This window comes from Mus caroli, unplaced genomic scaffold (assembly GCF_978045245.1).
Source record: "Mus caroli unplaced genomic scaffold, Mus_caroli_1 scaffold_9, whole genome shotgun sequence".
Taxonomy (NCBI): Eukaryota; Metazoa; Chordata; class Mammalia; order Rodentia; family Muridae; genus Mus; species Mus caroli.
Genome location: NW_028227264.1, coordinates 128,298,704 through 128,322,294, shown reverse-complemented (window position 1 = coordinate 128,322,294; position 23,591 = coordinate 128,298,704). Strand labels below are relative to the sequence as shown.

At 46.8% G+C, this 23,591-nt stretch overlaps 1 protein-coding gene across 1 annotated transcript in view; it reads left to right on the top strand.

Annotated features, from left to right (window-relative positions):
* Positions 1-1,966: 1,966 nt before the first annotated feature.
* Dgka (diacylglycerol kinase alpha) overlaps positions 1,967-23,591 on the top strand; it is a 24,354-nt gene continuing 2,729 nt past the window's right edge. The window contains 22 exon segments of the mRNA XM_085843296.1: positions 1,967-2,083; positions 2,197-2,436; positions 9,410-9,545; positions 9,834-9,907; positions 10,208-10,343; positions 10,592-10,669; positions 11,933-11,982; positions 12,439-12,513; positions 12,700-12,819; positions 12,957-13,071; positions 14,684-14,781; positions 14,784-14,885; positions 14,887-15,030; positions 15,255-15,353; positions 15,658-15,726; positions 15,971-16,044; positions 16,269-16,340; positions 17,570-17,655; positions 17,753-17,842; positions 21,962-22,122; positions 22,398-22,462; positions 23,107-23,197. Coding sequence (XP_085699422.1) covers positions 9,482-9,545; positions 9,834-9,907; positions 10,208-10,343; positions 10,592-10,669; positions 11,933-11,982; positions 12,439-12,513; positions 12,700-12,819; positions 12,957-13,071; positions 14,684-14,781; positions 14,784-14,885; positions 14,887-15,030; positions 15,255-15,353; positions 15,658-15,726; positions 15,971-16,044; positions 16,269-16,340; positions 17,570-17,655; positions 17,753-17,842; positions 21,962-22,122; positions 22,398-22,462; positions 23,107-23,197 — 1,863 coding nt within the window. The 5' untranslated portion in view covers positions 1,967-2,083; positions 2,197-2,436; positions 9,410-9,481.

Genomic DNA, 23,591 nt, shown 5'->3' with positions numbered 1-23,591 from the left:
AAGTGAAACTCAATTGTCTGTTCAGTATACTGGCCCTGGACCCAGCCCTGGGCCCCGGATGTGTACCCCCACCCAGAGGAAGAAGAGGCTGGGAAAACAGGCTTGTTTTTTCCTTTCCCTTTGTTCACTGTGGTTTCTTTCTTTCTGACTTGTATGATGTGGTTGATTAAAGAGATGAGCACCTGGAACTATAGACATCAAACACCTCCTCCTCCGTAGATGGTTCTTTGCTTTTCTTCCACCACCCTCACCAACAACTGACCTGGGAGTATGGCAAAGCACAGATCCAAAATAAGGTACAAAGATGCTACAGTAAGTCTGAGCTCCTGCCAGGCAGTGGTGGCGCACGCTTTGAAGATTTGAAGAGTAGTTTGGGACACAGTGTTATTTAAACAGAATCTTTGTTTACGGTGATCAAGAGCTAGGAAGCTTTACAGACATCTAGGCACTTGCTTCAGTTTGTGTTTTTGCTTATCCTACAGAAAGAACTAAGAACAAGATCAGGTATAAAGAGACCTTCAAACGTGTCTGTTGATAGCAGGAGTGGCATACACTAATAAACCCAGTAAACCCAGCTCTTGAGAGGTTGAGCCAGGATGGCAAGTTCATTGCCAGCCTAGGCTATGTACATACTAAAATCTTGTTTCAGGAAAAAGTAGTTTGTTGGACTGTGAATAAGGAGGCTATGTAGGAAGGGGAGCTGGACTTTGCTAACGGTGAAGCATATACTGTTGAGAAGGGTGTGGGATCGCAGTATAGATCAGTGGTGCTGCACCGGAGAAGCAAGTTCCAGGCACTGAAGCTCATCTGCAGCATGGTGGTGACAGCGATGGAGGAGGAAAAGGAAAAATGAAAACAAAAACAACCGCAGTGAAGGGTCAGGATGTAAGCAAACCAGAACAAACCTGAAAAGGACAGCAGAACAGAGACAGATCACTCTCCAACTCCTGATCTGAATCTAAAGTTTAAATAACAACAACAGCAGCAAACCCCACTACTCTAGATTCTAGTTGCTTCAACAGCTTTGTCTCCAAATACTTAAGGGCTGCTTACTTCTCTGTTTCCACTAGAGGGCCTTTAGTTTCTTTCGGTTTTTCTTTTTCTTTTTCTTTTTCTTTTTCTTTTTTTCTTCTTCTCTCTCTGACCCTCACTGGATCCGAATATATACACACATTTCCAACAAGCAGTCTGCTCTCCCACTCCTTTCTACTCCCAGCTGTAAGAGGATACAATTCCAAGAACCCAAGACTTTGTTGCGCTGCTCCTACTTCAGAGAAGGGTAGGAGGGAGTTAGTCCTGGGTTTGGGGCGGGGCGGGGCGGGGGTGCAGGATGCCTGGGTCCCCAGTCCCTACCAGTAAATCCCCCACTCATTGGTCTCCTCTCCGTTCAGTCTCACACCAACCATGCTGCTTCAAGAGTCCTGACAGCTCCAATAACAGGTAGGAGGAACTGAAAGGCTCTGCCTTCAGACTCTACCTTTGCCCAACGACTTCTGTGCCATCTGCCAAGGCCAGAGGGTAAAGTGCTAGGGTTGGGTATGGAGAAAAGGTGAACAAAGTCAAACGTTGTTTTATGCACCTAAACCGCCACCCTAGTCTTAAGGAAAGGATATGGATTTTTGAGAGAAAAGGCTGTGCATAGACAAGTCCGAGGCGGAGCTGAGGAACTCGGAGGAGAGGTGGGCAATTATCTCAGGCAGGATCAAGCAATGTGAAGCTATGTGGAGAAGGAAATGTACCTAGGTCTAGGGTTGTGAATTGTGGAACTCTGGCCTTGCCCCTCTGGGTTCTCCTGAATATGGAATCATTGACTTGGGCAGGCGCGTCCAAAGTGACGATTTGGAGATTGGAGGGCCGGCCAATTGCTGACCAGTCGCTGGGTGGTTCCAATCAGCACCCTGACCCCTACCTTGGCCTTCCTGGGAAGGGATGATGGGAGAGGTTTTGACTAATTAGAAAAGAAGTAGAGCTGCCCCAGGCGTGGGAAGACAGAAGCGTAGGAGTGGAGAAAGTGGCACAAACCAGAGCCCTGGAGATACTCTGGAGGCCCGGAGCAGATTGTGTTGGAAAGCTGGCAACAGCGGTGGGCTTGGGCGCGGCAGGAGGGCAGGCTGGGTCGGGGGCGGGCAGTGTGTCGTCAGGAGCTGGGCGGCCCCGCGGCGGCCGCGTCTTCCTAACCCATCCCCTCCTGCCCAGCTCGGGCTCCGGCGCCCCTGCTCCGACCGTGCGCTCTCCTGGGTCAAGGTAGAACCCCCGCGAGCCCCGTGCCACTCGCACACTCTCGCACCGGGCCAGAAGGGCAGCGGAAGGGGCCGCCCCACCGGCTGGGTGAGGGCTGCGGCGTCCAGAGAAGGAAGCGTTGACAGCTGGAGCCTGCTGCTGGAAGGGTTTGCGCTCGGACTCCGGGACTGCTGTAGCGCAAGACGCAAGACCGGGGTAAGCTGCGTTTCCCCCAGACCTTTCCTCCACCCTTATCCCTCTTGCTCACTCGGAGAGCTGGGAAGCTCAGCTCCTGGGAACTCGGAAGAAAGGTGCCTTTTGAAAACCCAAGGTGCCACACGGGTGAAGAGGGTTCTTCTTTGGCCTCCGATCCTTTCCACACCTGTCACGGGGAGTTTTCTGAAAAGACTGGGTGGGAAGCCACTTTTCAGATTTAAATAAGAAATGAACCTGACTACGGAGGAAGAAAAGTAAATATTATTGGTCATCTCCACAGTCTCAGAAAATACAAGCCCACATCCCCCAACTATGCCAACATCGTAACTTCCTCCTGTACTAGTAGCTACGACACCCAGGAACATAGTGTGCCACCCCCTTATCCAGACAACACAATTATCCCTGATGTTTATGGCGATTTAATGAATTCTGATGCTTCAAGACAAAAACAAAACAAAAAACCAACCTCTCTGACTAGTAGCAGGGATGGGAAGGAAAGAACGGACCCTCAATCCTGGGAAAAAGGGATGCCTGATGTGGTTAGTCCAGCTCATTAGGCTTGGCTCTAAAGCTAGGAGTACCTGCTCTGTGAAGTCTCTTGCTGGGGCATCCTGAAAGTCCTAGAAACACGCTAAGCCAATTCTTTTTTTTTTTTTTTTTTTTTGGTTTTTCGAGACAGGGTTTCTCTGTGTAGCCCTGGCTGTCCTGGCACTCACTTTGTAGACCAGGCTGGCCTCGAACTCAGAAATCCGCCTGCCTCTGCCTCCCGAGTGCTGGGATTAAAGGCGTGCGCCACCACGCCCGGCTCTAAGCCAATTCTTGAGTAATGATGAATTTGAAAGCGAGCAATGAAGTGAAAGGAAACGTTAAGTGTTAGTGGAAACCTTATCTCTTTGATAGCTGCAATTTTAGTATTCAGTGTTTAAAGTTAGATCTGAAGAAGGAGAGGCGCCAAGATTTGGTGGGTGTACTTTGAACAGGTTGTCTAGAGTCTTGACTGGGATCCTGAGCCCAGAATGTTGTAGGATTCTTTCCCTCCCCTCCAAGTGAGTTTCTCTGGTCTCACCCTAAGTTGGTAGAGGTGAGTCGGGAAACCCGGGGTGGGGCTGGGGGGGGGGGGAGCGTGAGTCACAAATAGCTGGGGGTAGGACTACAGACACCACCCTTCTAGCCCTGCATCTGTCTGGACTAGCCCAGGTTATAGCCTCAGGTGGGGAAGAAGCTAGAAGACTTTGGACTTGTTCCAGGTCTTTAAGGTCCCAGTATCCTGTAGTTTGCTCTCCTCTCTGTCAGGTCCAGGGGCAGCCAATTTATACTCTCTGACAGAAGTCAGGGCATCTGACTAGATCCCTAGAAACCCCCATGTCCAGGGTCCCAACCCACAGATATTCCTGACTCTATAGTTTCCAGCCACCTCCTCATTTTCTCAGAGGCAAATTCACCATCTTGATGCTACTACATGTCTGTACCTGACATAAGTATTTGTATTTTAAGTGGAAGGTACATAGTTGAGCCTTGCTACTGATAGAAGTCACTAGAATTTGTGAGTTCTTGGCTTAAAAGTACCATTTATCCTAATATCCAAATGTGTTTCTTTTTCTCACTTTGTGGGTGTGTAGGGGGACAGGGTCTAACCAAAGTTTCCTATGCTGTCCTTAAACTTACTTTGTAGCCAAGGCAGGCCTTAAGCATCCCACCCCCTTATCTGAGTCTCCTGAGTAGCCGGAATTGTCTATATTACCACGCTTCACCAGACATAAGACTATTTTTGTGTGTCACCTTATATAATATTGGTTGATGTTTATTGAATTCTCATTCTGTATCACATATTTTACTATGTATAATTGCTATGTAAACTTATTTAAAAACCCACTTTGTGACTGACTAGGCACCTGTTTATTGATAAGACTGGGCTAGTGTGTATAGATCAGTAGCTATGCATGCTTGAAATCTTAAGTCTCTGAGTTTGATTCCCAGCTTTAACATTTTTAATGTGGTTCAGTGAGTAAAAGGACTCATCCAAGAGCTGAGATTCCAGCTTGCACCTAATTCAAAGGTCCATTCTCCAGCAGGGTGTGGCTGCAGATGCCTGTAATCCCAGCTGTAACAAGAGCTGCATAGTGAGACTCTGGCTCAAAAACAAACAATAAAAGCAAAAAAGTTCTCAGTTTCCATTATATATTGCCTCTCCCAGGTGTGAGACCTGGAGAGTCAGAGAAGGGACAGGAAGGACTCGTGTCATTGTGAAGGATGACCAGAGAGGTGCCTTGGCCTCTCTCTTTTCTTGGTTCCTTATTTGTTTTCTTTCTCGGTCTCCATTTCCCAGAACTTTGGAATCATCTAAAATTCCCCAGCAATACTCAGAGATGCTAACTAAGCTGTTCAAGTTCTTATGTATTATTATATATCATAAGACTCATATATTCATTAGCTCTGTTGGCAGCAAAGGATGGGTTATAGTCACTGATGAAGGCCAGAAAGGCAAAGTCCTTTTCTTAGGTGTCATTGTCCTAAAAGGTCATTTTCAAATCTTCTCAGAGAGCCTTTGGAACACAGATGTTACTTAGTACCTACTATGTTCCCTCCACGTTATCTCATACTTTACTGACTGCCAAGTGGACACTTGGTGGCATGCTATTCATCCAAACTTGGACTAATTGACCCCACCAAAAACAACTACCCAGGTTTATAGAACCTTTTGTACAATCCATATTAAGAAGCCAGTCCATGCTGAATCCTGTTTTGGGTACTGAGGAAAGAGTAGAAAGAGGACTGATAAGGTCCTGCCTCTGTGGAACCAAGGTCTTGGTCAAATACGAACACTTAAGGAAGGGATAAAAATTTCTACTGGTGATTTGACAGGGAAGCCACATTGAGATTGAACAAGAAAAGTAACGAGATGGAGGGAGAAGATTTACATGAGTTTCAAGCCAGCTTGAGCTAGTGAGACCCTGCCTCAAAGTAAAATAAATAAATAAACAAACAAACAAACAAACAGGATCCAACATCAAGGAAGTTCTCATGAAGGAGCTGGTCTTTTAGTTGAGACAAGAAGACAGCTCTTCTCGGAGTAGGGGAAATGTCCTAAGCAGGCAGCACAGCAGGGACCATAGTATAGTCAGGTAAAACCTGGCATGCTTGAGAACAGGAGGGCAGCATGTGGCAGGGAGAGTGGAGCTGTGTGCTGGGGCTGGAGCCTCACTCCCCGGCTTATCAGTTGTCTTGGGCTCTCCCAGCCCACGACTTCCTTGAGCTTCAGCTGTATCTTCCTTCTCCTCTCTTCCTCTTCTTCTTTTTTTTTTTTCTTTTTTTATAAAGTTTTGTTTATTTTTAGTGTGTATGTGTGTGCACGTGCACACACATGTACCACAGTAGTATAAATAAGTGTGTTGGTCAGAAAACAACTCTGTAGAGTTGGTTCATTCTTACCTTTTTCTTTCTCTTCCTCCTCTTCCTCCTCCTCTTCCTCCTCCTCTCCCCCCACCCCCCTTTACAGAGTTTCTCAGTGTAAAAGAAGCCCTTGCTGTCTGTCTTGGAACTCGCTCTAGATCAGGCTGTCTTTGAACTCACAGAGATCCCTCTGTTTCTGCCTCCTCCCCCTGTGCTAGGATTAAAGGTGTGAGCCACCACCACCCAGCTCATGTTCACTTTTTTTTTTTTCTTACTTATATATGAATATTCTGAGTGTATATATGATGCATGCCAGAAGAGGGCATCAGATCCCGTTATAGATGGTTGCTGGGAATTGAACTCAGGAGCTCTGGAAGAATAACCAGTGGTCTTCATCAATGAGCCATCTCTCTCCAGCCCTCAGACTCTTACCCTTCTATGTTCTGGAGATGCAACTAAGGTGGCCAGGATTATGCAGCTCCTTTACCTGCCCAACCTTCTCATCAGCCCCTCTTGGTTTTTTGTTTGTTTTGTTTTGTTTTTTAAAGATTTATTTATTATTATAAGTAAGTACACTGTAGCTGTCTTCAGACACACTGGAAGAGGGCGCCAGGTCTCATTACGGATGGTTGTGAGCCACCATGTGGTTGCTGGGATTTGAACTCTGGACCTTGGGAAGAGCAGTCGGGTGCTCTTACCCACTGAGCCATCTCACCAGCCCTTTGTTTTGTTTTTAAGATTTATTTATTTTATTTATTTATTTTTTTTGGTTTTTCGAGGCAGGGTTTCTCTGTGTAGCCCTGGCTGTCCTGGAACTCACTTTGTAGACCAGGCTGGCCTCGAACTCAGAAATCCGCCTGCCTCTGCCTCCCGAGTGCTGGGATTAAAGGCGTGCGCCACCACGCCCGGCCAAGATTTATTTATTTTATGTGAGTACATTATAACTCTCTTCAGACACACCAGAAGAGGACATCATATCCCATTACTGATGGTTGTGAGGCACCATGTGGTTGCTGGGAATTGAACTCAGGACCTTTGGAAGAGCAGTCAGTGCTCTTAACTGCTAAGCCATCTCTCCAGTCCCCTTGGGTTTTTATGTTTTTGTTTTTGTTTTTGTTTTTGTATTATTTGTTTGTTTTTTGAGACTGGGTCTGGCTAAAAAGTATGTATTGAAGAACTCAATGTGTAGAACTGTCCCCAAACTCAGAGATCTACCTACCTGTGCCTCTTAAGTGCTGAGATTAAAAGCATAGGCCACCAAGATTGATGAATTTTATTTTTTAAGTTATGTGTATATATTTGAGTGTCTGCCGTGTGTGTGTGTGTGTGTGTGTGTGTGTGTGTGTGTGTGTGTGGTTTTTATAGAGGACAGAAGAACATCATGTCCTTTAAAAGTGGAATGAATAGGCTATTGTGAGCCAACTGATATGTGTGCTAGGAATCTAGGAATCAAATCAGGTTTTCTAAAAGAATAGCAAGTGGGTTTTGTGTTGTTTGTTTGTTCTTAGACATGATCTCTCTACTCTGGAACTCACTGTGTAGATTAGGCTGGCCTTGAATTTACAGAGCTCCTCCTGCCTCTGCCACCAGAGTGCTTCCATGAAAGGTATGCTTCACCATGTGCAGCTTAGTTGAAGTAACTTTTGCCATAAAGTCTCACTGGCTTCAAACTCAGCATCCTCAGGCTTCAGTGCGCCTCCCCCTCCCCCCCCCCCGCCCCCCATTGCTTCCGGGACTACAAGAATGTATCACCACACCAGCTGAAGTGAGGTGTTTTTTTTTTTAATGTTTGTTTGGAACAGGATCTCAATGTATCCTACATTGACCTTGAACTTGCTAAGTAGCCATGGAAATCCTTGTGTTCCCCCCAGCCCCTCCCACACCTTTCCAATGCTGGAATTATAAGTGTGGGCCACCAGAAGTTTTTTGTTTTTTGTTCCAGAGAGAGATTGAGAGAAGGGTAGTTTTAGACAGATGTGTTTTCATGGTGTAGCCCAGACTGGCTTTGAACTCATGAACCCATGATGATCCTGCCTCGACTTCCTGAGAATTTAGATTACAGGTGGAGAAGCACTGCACTGCTCCTTGGTTTATTTGAACATTTAATTCTTTTGTGTTATTTCTTAAAATTTTTTTCATTTAAATATTTAGTTTAAATATTTATCAATACAATAATAGTTGCTATTTCTTGTAGGCTTCCTTTATGACAGGCATAATTTGAGGCTTTTTTTTTTTTTTTTTTTTTTTTTTTGGTTTTTTGAGACAGGGTTTCTCTGTGTAGCCCTGGCTGTCCTGGAGCTCACTTTGTAGACCAGGCTGGCCTCGAACTCAGAAATCCGCCTGCCTCTGCCTCCCGAGTGCTGGGATTAAAGGCGTGCGCCACCACGCCCGGCTGGCATTTTTAATATATTTAACTTTCCAGCTGTGAAAGGCAGGTACCATTCTCCCTGTTTTCCAGGTGTAATTATTCCAAACCACGGGCCCCTCACAGCCAAGAGTGGAATCCAGTTAGGTCTGAGCAGTCTAAATCCTCAGTAGCCTTGTACTATTTATTTCTGTCAAATATGTAATTACTGTTGTTGCTGTTATTAAATAACCAAGGTGGGTTAGGCTGTAGCTCAATTGTAGAACATTTGCCTCGGAGACCCAGAGCCCTGGATACAATAGCTTCCCTGGGCCAGTGGCTCAGGCAGGTCAATTGCTGAACCAGTTTGATGCAACCTGGTCTACACAGCCAGTTCTCGAACAGCCAGAGCCACATAGTAGGGAGACCTTTACAAACAAAATAACACCATCAAGAAACGTCACCCTTTTTATTATTCAGTCCTTAAGGCAGATATTAGTCAGTACCGAGTAATTGTTCCTGTTTGATTCCTGGATCCAGTACCAAAAGGTGGGGCTCCACAAACGCTGGTAACCCAGCATGGTGGAACATCTGGCATCGTAGCTGAGCCTGCAGCCTGCAGCTCAACCATCCTGCACCTAGGAAACTGGAGCCTTCCTTTCCTACCTCCTCCAGTCCCACTAGCCAAGTTCCCGCCCGTCCCTAGAAAGCCCCAAGCCCTGGGCTAGCTAGATAGGATCCCAGCCACCGCTAGTTCGGAGTCACGTGTCCCAAGCGCTAGAGGTCGTTGCAGGGGTGTGGCTCGGGGGAGTGGTGGCTGGAGGAGGAGCAAGATGGGGTCCTGCCTTATGAGGTGTGCTGAGGTGGTAAGGACCTTGGGAGGACAGGAGATGGGGAGGGACCACAGAGTCTGAAGTGGGGGGTAGGGACTGAACAAGGCCAGGTGCATCCCGGGGAGCTGGGGGGGGGGGCGGAGGGGCGGGCAGTGGGGGTGATGGTGATAGTGGTCAGATGAATCAAGACAGATGGGAGAAGTCCCAGTGGAAGAAAAGAGACAGAAATGAAAGAAAATGTCAGAGATGAGTCAGAGAAAGAAAGACAGGGCAGGCCTTGTTGGGGAGAGTTAGAAACAGACACGGGGGTGGGGGTGGGGGCGGGGGGGTTGTAGAGAGGAATACAGGGAAAAGAAGCACCCGACGCAGACAACTGGCACTATCCAGTTCTCTGGTCTTCCCCTAGTCTAACCCTCTGAAAAGCAAGCAGCTGTACTACCGGGCTGTCTCTGTGATCACCTTCAGGAAGAGAAGAAGGATGGCCAAAGAGAAGGGCCTCATCAGCCCAGAAGACTTTGCTCAGCTGCAAAAGTACATAGAATGTGAGTCTTTCTCCTGGTCCTTCCATTCTGGAGACTTCATTCTCATGACACTGCATGCCAGTGCCCCAGCCACCTGGAGCTGGTCTCCTTACACAGCCCATCGTTCTGGAGGCCCAGCCTCTCTATCCACCTTCCCTCCTGACAGCTTGCCCCAGGCCTCAAAAGGGGAAAGAGGGCTACTGCTGTGGAAGAGCTGACGTGTCCTTTCATTTGACCCATTTAACCTGTGGGTGTCCAAGTGGAACTCTGGCAGAGGGCCAGGCTATCCTGTGTTCTTGTCTTACTCAGACTCCACCAAAAGGGTCAGCGATGTACTGAAGGTCTTTGACGACGGTGAGATGAACAGATTTTGCCAGGGAGATGTAAGTGGCATGGGGCACTCTTTCCTGGACTACTTCTCCACTGGGATCCCCAACTTCTGGGGATTTTTGTGGGCCCGCTTCTTGTTTTCTCTCCTGTAAAGACCCCAGTTGTTGGTTGTTACTGTAGCTATTGCTTTAGAACAAAACAAGAGCTCCTAGTTAACTCTGGAGATGGCCTAAGAAACCATATTCTGCCTCTTGTGTTTCTCAGAACTCTGCATCCATCATCTACCCCCATTCCTCAGTCCCCAGCTTCTCTATCTTGCAGACTCCTCAAAATAACACTCACTTTTATCACAGGCCATTGGGTACCTAGGATTTGAACAATTCATGAAAATGTATCTGGAAGTGGAGGAGGTTCCCCATCACCTATGCTGGACTCTGTTTTGGTCCTTCCACACTAGTCAAGTTGAGGCTGAAAAGACCAAGTCAAAAGGTACGATTAAGCAGGTAGGGCTGGCCTGGGTCTACAAGGCAGGGGTTGGGGAGATGTTGAAATAGTTTGAATTTGGGAATGAGGGTTGAAATAGTCACATACTGTGGTCTCATCAAGGGAGAGGAAGGCAGAGGGTGGTCTCACTGAGCTAGGAGCTAGTAAAAAGAAAGATAAAGGGAGAGCTGAGAAAAGCACAAGAAGACCCAAAGTAGATCTGACCCTGGATCTGCCATGTTTTCATCTTGTAGCCAATGTGATCTGTCTCAGTGATGTGTACTGCTACTTCACCCTCCTAGAAGGTGGCCGGCCAGAAGACAAGCTAGAGTGTGAGTTTGCTGTTCTTCAACAGGAAAAAGGGGGGTGGTGGAAAGCGGAGGGAAGTATTCCCCAGCCCCCCTTTCCACATTCTTTTGAGATTTTTGGTTTGGTTTGGTTTGGTTTTTTGAGACAGGGTTTCTCTGTATAGCCCTGGCTGTCCTGGAACTCACTTTGTAGACCAGACTGGCCTCGAACTCAGAAATCCACCTGCCTTTGCCTCCCGAGTGCTGGGATTAAAGGCGTGCACCACCACGCCTGATTCCTTTGAGATTTTTAAAGGCAACAAGGTGAGACCTGAAAATAGGCCTGTTTACTCTGTTCTCCTGAGCTGCCTACAGCTAATGCTACCCACCACAGTCACTTCAGTTCCCAGGTCTATACATCCCCATGGAGGTGGCCTCGGATGTTGATGGCACATAGAAGTGTGTGCTGCCTCTGTTGTATTTACCAAGGCCAGCATGCACGGCTGTTTTCCCTTTTTTGTTTCATTTGTATGTGACAGGGGCTCACAATGTGTAACCCATCCTGGTCTCAAATTGTCTATCCTCCTGCCTTAGCTTCCTGAGTCCTGGGATTACAACTGTTTCTTTCTGATCTGCTCTGTCAACTTCTATTCCTTTTTTTTTTTTTTAAGATTTATTTATTTATTTTATGCATGTGAGCATACCTCCATTGCTCTCTTCAGAGACACCAGAAGAGGGCACCAGACTCCATTACAGATGGTTGTGAGCCACCATGTGGTTGCTGGGAATTGAACTCAGGACCTCTGGAAGAGCAGTCGGTGCTGTTAACCGCTGAGCCATCTCTCCAGCCTGCCAGTCCTACTCCTAACTTCAAGATCCCCTCCATATCTCTTTATTTCTCTTGCTTTCTGAATTCTTGGGGGTTTGTTTTTGTGGTGTTTAATTTTTTTTTTTTTTTTTTGAGTTTTTCGAGACAGGGTTTCTCTGTATAGTCCTGGCTGTCCTGGAACTCACTTTGTAGACCAGGCTGGCCTCGAACTCAGAAATCTGCCTGCCTCTGCCTCCCGAGTACTGGGATTAAAGGCGTGCGCCACCACGCCCGGCTGGTGTTTAATATATTTTTGAGACAGGGCCTCACTATGACTCCCTGGCTGGCCTGGAACTCTCTATGCTGTGGAGCAGCATGGCCTTGAACTCATAGAGATCTGCCTTCCAAGTGCTGGGATTACAGGGCCACCATGCCTGGCTTTGGAATGAGTTCTTTGGATCTCTCGCATAAACTGACCCAGTTGCTCAAACACTTCACAGTCACCTTCAAGCTGTACGACATGGACAGAAATGGGATCCTGGACAGCACGGTGAGCTGTGGGACCTGTGTGCTTGGCAAGGGAGTCTGTCCAACTGCCTGTGCTCGTACACCTAGACTTTTCCAGGGTCTCCAGAAACAGTGGAAAGGTTGGAGGTGTAGCTTAATGGACCAGAGCTTGCATAGCATACAGAAAACCTTGGATTCATCCCTAAAACTACCCTCTCCCCGGCATTTAAAAAAAAAAAAAAAAAAAAAAGAGCAGAAGACAGTGGTATCAAGGAGATACTTATTCCCCTAGAACTAACTATGGAAGCAGTTCCCAAGAACTTGTTCTCTAAAATAGGGAAGCCAAGAGATGGGAAGCCTATAAATACTTACTTGTCAGAGGCACCTGAGAACAAGAGGTGAATCTGGAAGTGGAATCCAGGAGCCCTGATTTCTAGAGGACGTTTGTATAGTGGCCATAGTAAGCGGCTATCTGTGGCTTTTACCCTCTTTTCTTCAGGAAGTGGAAAAAATCATCCTTCAGATGATGCGAGTGGCCGAATATCTAGACTGGGATGTGTCTGAGCTGAGACCGGTGAGGCAGCTTGTCCTTTTCCTTATTGCATCCCCACCCCGACCCCCCACGGTCCTGTATCTACCTTATCCCATCTCCCACGGGTACCTGGTTCCTCTGCTAGCATGACTGTGTGGTGTCCTAGGAGATGGTGGAGAGGGTCTGGGGACCACTCCCAGCCAAAGGCCTTTCTTCCTGTCTGATCAGATCCTTCAGGAGATGATGAGAGAGATGGATCAGGACGGCAGTGGCTCTGTATCTCTAGACGAGTGGGTCCGGGCTGGGGCTACAACAGTGCCGCTGCTTGTGCTCCTGGGGATGGACATGGTGAGTGAGAAAGTCTGGGAATGAACATGGTGAGTGAGAAAGGCTGGCAAGGGCAGGGCGAGTGCGGTCTTGGAATATACTCACCAGAGAACCAGGGATAGCTTTCTAAGAAGCTGGCATCCTCTGTGACCTCCTAGACTATGAAAGATGATGGCAACCATATATGGAGACCCAAGAGATTCACCAGACTGGTCTACTGCAACCTGTGCGAACAGAGCATTAGCCTTGGCAAACAGGGCCTGAGCTGTAACTGTGAGTCACACCGGGAATGTGGGAGCAGGGAAGCTCAGGAGTTAGTGGGGACGTGATGTTATGAACTCAGATGAAACAAGGATTTGAATTTTGGGGCTCTGCTACTCACTCTCTATGATCCTGGGGAAGCAATATAACTTTCTGTTATTAATTATTATTATTTGTATGCTGTGCTGAAAGCCCAAGCCTATATATGCCTTTTATAAAAATAATCTTTATTATTAAAAAAACAACAACAACAACAACAACAACAACAAACTTGTAGGGCTAGAGAGATGGCTCAGCGGTTGAGAGCACTGGCTCCTCTTCCAGAGGTCCTGAGTCCAATTCCCAGCAACCACATGGTGGCTCACAACCATCTGTAGTGGGATCTGATGCCCTCTTCCGGTGTGTCTGAAGACAGCTACAGTGTACTCATATACATAAAATGCATAAATATATCTTTTTAGAAAACCTTGTAAATAAAAAGACAGTATCTCACACTATAGCTCAGGCTGGCCTGGAACTGTATGGCCCAAACTGATCGCAAAACTCCCAGCAATCTTTTTGCCTCAGTAGCAGCAATGGCAGCTACTGTTGCTACTGCTTCCTTCACCTCCTCCTCTTCCTCCTCTTCTTCCTCTTCCTCCTCCCTCCTTCTTCTCTTCCTTCTTTTTGTTTTTGAGACAGGGTCTCTCTCAAGTCATAGCACTTGCTATGTAGACCAGGCTGGCCTCAAACTCATAGAAATTCCCCCCTGCCTCTGCCTCCCAAGTGCTGGGACTAAAGGTGTGCACCACCACACCCAACTTGCCTCAGCCTCTTGAATGTTGCATTAAAGGAGTGAGTCATCATACCCAGTTTCATGTTTTTCTTTAACCTTTAGTTTCCTTGACTGAAAAGGAAGATAACTATGAACAGTAAATATGTGGATACTGTTATTGCTAGCACATGCCTGCAGTAACAGCATTCCTCAGCTATAGACAGGAAGATCTGGAGTTCAGGGCCAGCCTCAGTTACAGAGGAAGTTTAATTTAAGTCCAGCCTTAAAGGTACAGCCTGGACTACATAAGACTCTGTCTCAAAACAAACAAGCAGTGATATGAGATGAGTGTCAGTGAGTAAAGGCAGGTGCTTCCAAACATGACTTTCTGAGTTTGATTCCCTAGAACCCGAAATAAAGGGAGAGAACTGACCAGAGAGCTGTCCTCTGATCTTTCCACATACATTGTGTCACACGCATACCCACACACATAAATGTATGCAATTAACTAATCGAAAGGAGGCATTATTCTTTTGCTGTACACCAAAGAGTTGATTATTTTATTGAGACAAGGTTTGTGTAGCTTTGGCAAGCCTGGACTGGATATGTAGACCAGGCTTGCCTCAAACTCCCAAAGAGCTTCTAGCTCAGTTCCAAGCCTAGCACAGGGACATTGTAGAGACAGACAGGAGGAGGCATCTGCATTGTTAGGAGACTGAGATGAGGTTTGCCCTTGCAAACTTCTCTACCATAACCTGGCAGCCAGGGTTGCATGTCTTGTTCCAGTGAGTGACCCTTCCTTACTCCCAAGAAAGGAGAAGAGGGGGAATAGGCCACCGCTAAGGCTCTGACCTTCTTCCCTCTCCCCAGTCTGTAAGTACATTGTTCATGACCACTGTGCCATGAAGGCCCAGCCTTGTGAAGTCAGCACCTATGCCAAGTCTCGGAAAGACATTGGTGTGAGTGACCCCCACCGCCCGCTCATTCCTACACTGCTAACCCCATCCTAGCCCTGGTCCCTAGCCCTCTTCTGCCCCCTCGTTGCCTTTCACACGAGGTGCTCCCAGACAAGGAAGGGCTTGCCCCTCTCCCCCAAGGTCCAGTCACACGTATGGGTTCGAGGAGGCTGTCATTCAGGGCGTTGTGACCGCTGCCAGAAGAAGATCCGGACCTACCACAGCCTAACAGGACTGCACTGTGTGTGGTGCCACCTGGAGGTCAGTTCAGGAACTGTCCCTCGAGAGACCCTCTCTACTCTCTTACTGCCATAGTTATTCTTGTTCCCAAGGGCTTTCTTTCCTGTCCATACTCTCAAGCTGAGAACTAATAAAGTCCCCTGCATGATTTCTGTTTCCCTTTTGTGCTCCTAGATCCATGACGACTGTCTGCAGGCTGTAGGTCCGTCCCCTGCATGATTTCTGTTTCCCTTTTGTGCTCCTAGATCCATGACGACTGTCTGCAGGCTGTAGGTCCTGAGTGTGACTGTGGGTTGCTCCGTGATCATATCCTGCCCCCGTGTTCCATCTACCCCAGCGTCCTGGTAAGTCTCTCAACAGCAGCTGGGAGGGGACAGGAGCTTTCCCTGAACAGGAAAGTGTCCCTGTTTTCTTGTGAACATGCCACTACACATGGAACACCTGTGGTTTGTTATAGAGTTTTGTTACTGTTTCTCACTAGCCTTGAACTCAGATCTGCTTGCCTCTGCCTCTCACGTGTTGGGATTATAGGATAGGTGTGAGCCACCATACCCAGCCAGAGCGGTGTTTAGAACAGAGGATCCAAGTGAGACCCACCCATTGGATCCCTGGATGACTCATATTATCTTTCTCTTTCATTGTCTCCAGGTATCTGGACAAGAGTGCAAACACAAGACCACAGATGATACAAGCCTGTGCACCCCTGAGGCTTTTCGGGTACTGGACTGAGGGTCATGGGCTTAAAGGTCATGCCAGATTTTGATTTGAGTCTTATGGGGGAGGGACTGAAGTGGAAAGTAGGGGATACCTCATCTCCAAAAACTCCAGCTTGGTAGAGGAGGAGAGGGGAGGGGAGAAGCATCCTGGAAAATGTCAGTCCCCCTGCAGAGCTTGCCTTCATCCTTGACAATATCCTGCTTTATTTATCCTTATTTTCTCCCCCCCCCCACCCACACTGCAGATTGAACCCGTTTCTAACACCCACCCCCTTCTAGTCTTCATCAATCTTAAGAGCGGAGGCAAGCAGGGGCAGAGGTGAGAAGGGGCAGAGGTGAGGAGGAGGGGCAGGGGCAGAGGTGAGGAGGCCTATGCTAGTTCTTCCTAGATGGAGAGAGAGGATCAGAGTGAGTGGGGAGGAAGGGGATGTGTGTGTGGAGGGGATTTTTGAGGGGAGGGCATTAGAGAAGAGTAGATAGAAATGGAGTACAGAGCATGAGTCCAGTCATCTGTGCTACGGCCTTTCTTTTCCTCTCACACAGTGTGCTTTGGAAGTTCCAGTACATTCTGAACCCGAGGCAGGTGTTTGACCTGAAGGATGGTCCAGAGCCAGGGTGCGTATAGGTGAGGGGTTGGATCACAGGGTTTGAGGTGTGTGTGTGCGCACATGCGTGCATGTGGGGGGGTATGCTCAAGGGGGCCAGGGGAGGGAGGGGGAAAGGGGGAGGGAGAGAGAGAGAGAGAGAGAGAGAGAGAGAGAGAGAGAGAGAGACTGTCTGTTAGGAGAGGAGACCCCAAGAGCTCAGATTTCTAAATGCTTTTCCCCCTAGTCACTAGGATATTATGTTTGGTTTTCCGACTCTCTCGGTCCCAGTTTTAAAAGATGGAGAGGAATTAGTTTTGGGTTTCTCCAAATCACTGAGGAATAGAAACTCAAATCCCAGTGGTGCACAGGAATCTGCTGTCACCCTAGTTTTCATGCTTGCTGGAAGGGCATTTACCAACTGAGCCATCTGCCCACCCCTTTACATTTTATTATTGTTGTTATTATTGTTGTCTGTGGTGTGTGTATGTATGTGCGTGCATGTGCCCATATGCCACAGTGCATGCACAGAGGTCCTAGGACAACTTTTGAGAGTCTGTGAGGATTGAATCAGGTTCCTAAGCTTGCTCGGCAAGCTCTTTTACCCACTTGAAAAATGTTGGCCGGGCAGTGGTGGCTCACACCTTTAATCCCAGCACTTGGGTGGCAGAGGTATGTGGATTTCTGAGTTCAAGGCCAGCCTGGTCTATAGAGTGAGTTCCAGGACAGCCAGGCCTACAGAGAGAAACCCAGTGTCCAAAACAAAACAAAAACAAAAGCAAGAAATATAAAAATAAAAATGTGTGTGTGCCAGAGAGAGAGAGAGAGAGAGAGAGAATGTGTGTGTGTGGTGGGGAGTTGGGGATATTTGAGTGAATCAGGGCCAAGGAACAGTTTAAGGTGTCACCTTTAGGAATGCCATACTTCCTTGAGACAGGCTCTCTCAGTGGCTCAGCTCATTAACTAGGCTGGGCTGGTTGACCAGTTAGCCCTGTGATCACCCATCTCATCTCCCCACAGTACTGTAATAACAACACGCCTGACCTTTCTATGTGGGTTCTGGGGATCAAATTCAGGCCCTAGAGTTTGCAAAGCCAGTGCCTTATCAGCTGAGCTAGCCTCCCAGTCCTAAACTGAAGTTTTTTGACGAGGGGGAATGGAGTCATAGGAACAAGAGACAAAAAGTGACTTATCTGTCTAGGACTTATGGATAGATCTCAGTTATCCTTTTTCGGTTTTCTCTCTTCCTTTTTATCTCAGGCTCAGATTCTTTAAAGATGTTCCTCAGTTCCGGATATTGGTGTGTGGTGGAGATGGCACAGTAGGCTGGATTCTAGAGACCATTGGTCAGTGCAGGGAGAGCCTCCCTCTGGGCAGGAGATGGGGCAGTAGTGTTCCAGGGCCAGCCTCATCCATCCATCTCTACACCTGCCTCCTCCTCAGACAAAGCCAACTTTGCCACTGTGCCTCCCGTTGCTGTGCTGCCCCTGGGCACTGGAAATGATCTGGCTCGGTGCCTAAGATGGGGAAGAGGTAAGTGGGAAAAGCGAGGTTTGCGGGAGACTGGGGAGCTTTAAGAGAAAGACACAGGGCTGGAGAGATGGCTCAGAAGTTAAGAGTACTGACTGTTCTTCCAGAGGACCTGGACACTTTTCCCAACACCCACACGACGGCTCCAACCTTCTGCAACTCTGGTCCTAGATAAGCTGACGCCACCCTCTGTGGGTACTGCAAACACTTGGTACACAGTCATACAGGCAGGCAAAAACATCCATTCACGTTAGCAAGTAAATAAGCAAATGAATAAATAAATACTGTTTGGGGGAGGGATTAAAAACCTAGGGTTCTGATATAAAGAGAGTGTTGGGAAGAAGAGAGATACACAAAACTGGGTCCAAGCTAGAGTGGCCAAAGAAGGAGCTTTGGAAGAAAAAAGGATGGTATTCTAAACCAAGGGCTGTTGAAGGTGACAGTCCCCTTCCCTAACAACTCTAGGACTCAGTCAGGATAAAGAAGTGTGGTGGGAGAGTGAGGAACAGTGTGGTGGCGAGAGCTGTGTTCGAGCTGAAGGACCTAGGTAGCAAGGGTCATTAGTACATCAAGCAGCTGTCCACCCGCTTTTTCTGATTGTCTTGTTTTGTTTTTGTTTTTTTCGAGACAGGGTTTCTCTGTGTAGCCCTGGCTGTCCTGGAACTCACTTTGTAGACCAGGCTGATTTCTTTCTGAGGCAATTGCTTCTGTCTCCTAATACAGTTCAACTTCTGTGTTGTGTTTTTTAAAAATAATTATTCCTCTATATGTTTTAGCTACATGTATTTCTGGGTGCCACGTGTGTGCCTGGCACCTATGGAGGCCAGGCATTTTCTAATTGTAGTCTCCAGTTCACCTCAGTTCATCTGGCTTCGTGGTACTCATCCACTTTTCCTTTGAAGCCACTGAGGCTTTTGAGTGTTTAAACCTCGAACCACGGTCATCTCTCAAAGAACTTAGGGAAAAAAGCAGAGAGCTCTCTGACTCTATTTATAATGTAAGACATTTTTAGTTGTCTTACTGTGTTGTGTTTATTTGGTGCATGCGTGTGTGTGTGTGTGTGTATAGCAGCACATATGTGGAGCCCAGGGTATATTAGCTTTGGGAGTAAGTTGTTTCCTTTATTCTTAGGAATCCTGGGGAATCAAACCCAGCTTGATAGTCTTGATAGTGGGCACTTTTATGCACTGAGCCATCTCTCCAGTCCCAACCTAAGACTTGTATATAGACCAGTTTTCATCTAATTTCTCCATTTTTCATATTAGGGACTTAGAAAATACACATTTGAGTCTTCACTGTGTTATGTCAATGAAACTTTCACAGGGTTCTGTTTATTCAGCCTGAATCATGAGCACAAGAATATACAGAATGTTGCCAGGTTAGGTGTAATTTTAGCACTCAGAGGCAGAGGAAGGCAAACCTCTGAGTTTGGCACCGTCCGTCCAGATCTATGTATATAGCAAGCTCCAGGCCAGCCAGGGTTACATAGTAAGATCCTGTCATACATACACACACACACACACACACACACACACACACAGGTTGTATGTGAACACTGTGAGATTACTCCTCATATAAAAACATCATGAGCTGAGTTCAATGTCTAAAACAACACATTAGGACAGAAGGGGAGATCTGACTCCATGACTCACAGGGTTGTCCTCTGATGTCCAAAGGCATAACATGGCACCATGGCATGCATCCATCTACATGTGTGTGTGAATGCATGCTCACACATGCATATGTGTGTGTGTGTGTGTGTGTGTGTGAACACATGCAAGCATAATATTTTATAAGTGAAAGAAAAATGTCAATTTTCAAGGCTGAAAATACAATTTGAATCTGGATGTGGTGGCACACACCTTTGATGTCAGCACTGGGGAGGCAGAGGCAGGCTGATGATCCCTGTGAGTACAAGGTCAGCATGATCTACAGAGCGAGTTCTAGGACAGCCAGGGCTACACAGAGACACCTGACTCAGAAAGAAAGAGAGGAAAGAAAGAAGGAAGGAAGGAAAGAAAGAAAGAAAGAAAGAAAGAAAGAAAGAAAGAAAGAAAGAAAGAAAGAAAGAAAGAAAGAAGGAAAGGAAGGAAAGGAAGAAAGAAAGAAAGAGAGAGAGAGAGAGAGAAAGGGAGGGAGGGAGGGAGGAAGGAAGGAAGGGAAAGAAAGAAAGAAAGAGAGAGAAGAAAGAGAAGAAAGAAGGGAAGAAAGAAAGAAAATAAGTAAATACATATTTTGGAGATCCATCTGTTCCTGACAATATCTGTAGCCTGACAGATAAAGGATAGCAGGAGCCTGGTAAGAGCCATGTTAAGGGCTAAGCCGTCAATAAAGACATCTTTAGGAGTATTCTGTTGCTGTTTTAACAGTCCTCCAAAGCAACCTAAACAACATGAAGTTAGTGCCTACTGCTCTGGAGTACAGGAGTCCAAAACAGAAACCAAATTTGGTTTCACTAAAATTAAGAGTTCAGCAGAGTCTGATGAGAAGCCTTGTCAGTTTCTAGAGGCTGCTTACATTCCTTGGCTGACAGGTCCTGTCCAACCAGTAATGTTATCTCTCCCATCTGTTGCCATTGTCTCATCTCCTGGGACCTCTTCTCTAACCCCACCCCTACCCCAGGTTTTTTAAAAAGTCATTTATTTGTGTGTGTTTATCCATGTGCACATATGTATGTGGGCATGCATGCATGTGCCACAATGGTCATATGGAAGTCAGAGGAAAATTTCAGGGGTCAGTTCTCTAGACCAAGTGAGTCCTAAGGACTAAACTCAGGTTTGGCAGCAAGCCCCTTTATCTGCTGAGCCAGTGAGCTGGCTCATTGTTTGGGTTTTTGAGATAGGACCTCACTAAATAGCCCAGGCTGCCCTAGAACTCACTGTTATATGCAGACAGGCCTTGAACTTGAGACAATCAGTCACCCTTGCCTGGGGCTGAGCGCTAGGATCACCTGCTCATCTTATCTACCACACTTGCAATGGTGATTGTGATTGTTTTAAGAGATAATCTGCATAACCCAAGATAATTGCCCATTCACAATCCCTAATTTAATCTTGCCTGCAGGAATCTCTCTCTCTCTCTCTCTCTTTGGTTTTTCGAGACAGGGTTTCTCTGTATAGCCCTGGCTGTCTTGGAACTCACTCTGTAGACCAGGCTGCCCTCAAACTCGAACTTTACAGAGTTATTTTTTTCCAGTTTATGAATTGTTGTTGCCTTTTGTAATTCTTTACTTTACAGTGCCAGAGATGGAACATAAATTCTTGTACATGGTAGATACAAGGTGCTCTACCATGAAGGAATATCTTCTGTCCTTTTTCAATCTTTTTTTTCAGGCTTATATTTATTTAACCAAACAGAAAGTGTAAATTTATTGTTGGGAGGTGGTGGTATATGATTTAATCCCAGCACTCAGGAGGCAGAGGCAGGCAGATCTCTGAGTTTGAGGTCAGCCTGGTCTACAGAGTGAGTGCCAGGACAACCAGGGCTACACAGAGAAACCCTGTCTTGAAATACCAAAAATAAATAAATAAATAAATAAATAAAGCAAAACATACTTGTTGGCATGTTTTTGTGAGTTTGGTTGGTTGGTTGGTTTGGTCGTTGTTTTTAGAAACATAGTTTTTTTGTGCAGGAACTCAGAAATCCACCTGTCTCTGCCTCCCACATGAGGCATGAGCCACCACAGCCCAGCTACATTTTTGTGTTTTGAGGCAAGGTATCATTGTGCAGTGCAGGCTGGCCTTGAACTCCTGTGTAGCCCAGGATGGTCTTCAATAGTTTTCAATAACCCTCCTTCTCTAGCCTCCCACGTACTGGGATCGTTGACATGGGTCAACACAATTGGCTGTCAACTCATCCTTTTCTGGTTTTTTTTTTTTTCTGGTTTGTCTTTCACTATTCAAGGTATATTGGAATAATTTCTATATGTACATACATTGGAAATGTTTGTTTTCTGTAACAGGGTGGAAGGGGCAGCATGGAGCCTGGGCATCTTGCCCTTTCCCTGGCAAGGGGCTGGGGGGCTCCTACAGAAGAGGCAGAGGGTGGGAAGTCTGCAGATGGACTCAGAGTGGGCTCCCTGAGGCTCAGGGATGGCTGCAAGCCTGTCTTCTCCACTTCTAGGTTATGAAGGTGAGAATTTGAGAAAGATTCTCAAGGATATAGAGCTAAGTAAGGTGGTATATCTCGACCGATGGTTCCTGGAAGTGATTCCCCAACAAAATGGAGAAAAGAGTGATCCAGTTCCCTCTCAAATCATCAATAACTACTTCTCCATTGGCGTGGTCAGTGGAGTAGGGTCGGGAAGAAGGGAGAAGTGTGGGTTAAGCAGGCAGAAATTGGAGATCAAAAAGGAAGAGACACAGGAAAATTGGGAATTAGGTACATAAGTGGGGTATGGGCTGCAAAGATGAACTTGGGACATGCTGTACTCTAGATGGGGGTGGGGAGAGAAGAGGGGGAGGGCTGGGAGGAGAGGGAGAGGGAAAGAGGACTTAGCAGAGAAAGAGGTCTGAACACAGGTAAGTCTGGTCTCTAAAATATGCTTGTAACTCTCCAGGATGCTTCTATTGCTCACCGATTCCATCTCATGAGAGAGAAATATCCTGAGAAGTTCAATAGCAGGTGAGAGGGGAAAAAGGGTGCTGGGGTGGGGAGTGGGAGAAGGGTAGTTCAGTGGTCATCTACACCTAAGCCTTGTTGACCTGAGTCTGATCCTTGGAACCCACATGGTGGAAAGAGGGAAATATCTCTTGTAGGTTGTCGGCTGACCTCTGTATACATACATGAGCACACACCCACAAAATAGGCTGACCTCTGTGTACATGCATGAGCCTACACACAAAATAAGTATTAAAAGAAGTCAGGGAACAAACACTCAGCATCAAGGCTGGATTTGTGCCAGGCATGGTGGCACACGCCTTTAATCCCAGTGCTGACTCGGGAGGCAGAGGCAGTCAGATCCCTGAGTTTGAGGTCATCCTAGTCTATATAGGAGTTCAAGGATAGTCAGAGGTACACAGAGAAACCTTGTCTCAAAAAAAAAAAACCAAAAAAACCAACAAAACAAAACAAAAACAGACAAGATTGGATTTGTAACCATGCGTTTGACACAGAATGGTTAGATATGAGCATAAACACTTCTAGGAAACCCCTAAGTAAAGCTACAGTGGTTGCCCTTGGAGCTGGGAAGTTAGCACCCTTTCTGGTCACTGTCAGGACTGTGTAACTTGTCTCTTCCCTGCTGGGCCTTTTGTTGGCTGACGCAGAATGAAGAACAAGCTTTGGTATTTTGAGTTTGCCACATCTGAGTCCATCTTCTCAACATGCAAAAAGCTGGAAGAGTCTGTGACTGTTGAGGTGCGTATGATAATGCCAACTGGACCCACATCTTTTTAACTTTTTCTGTAGATAGGATCTCACATCGTAGCCCAGGCCGACCTAGGACTTGTGGCAATCCTCCTGCCTCCAAGTTCTAAATTCTGGGATTACAAATTTTTTCGTTTCCTCGTATTCAAGTTTCTTTCCTACATAGGAGCCCTTGAGAATATCAAATATGTGTGACCTACACTTCTTTGACCACCCAGCTCTCCAACCCTGTCTTACCAAGTCCTTCAGATACACTAGTACCTTGAGCTAGTGAGGTGGATCAGCAGGTAACCAGTTTGTTACCAAGCTTGATAGCCTGAGTTCAATCCCTGTGACTCACAGGGAGTAAGGAGAGAACTAACTCCTAAATTGTCCTCTTAACTGC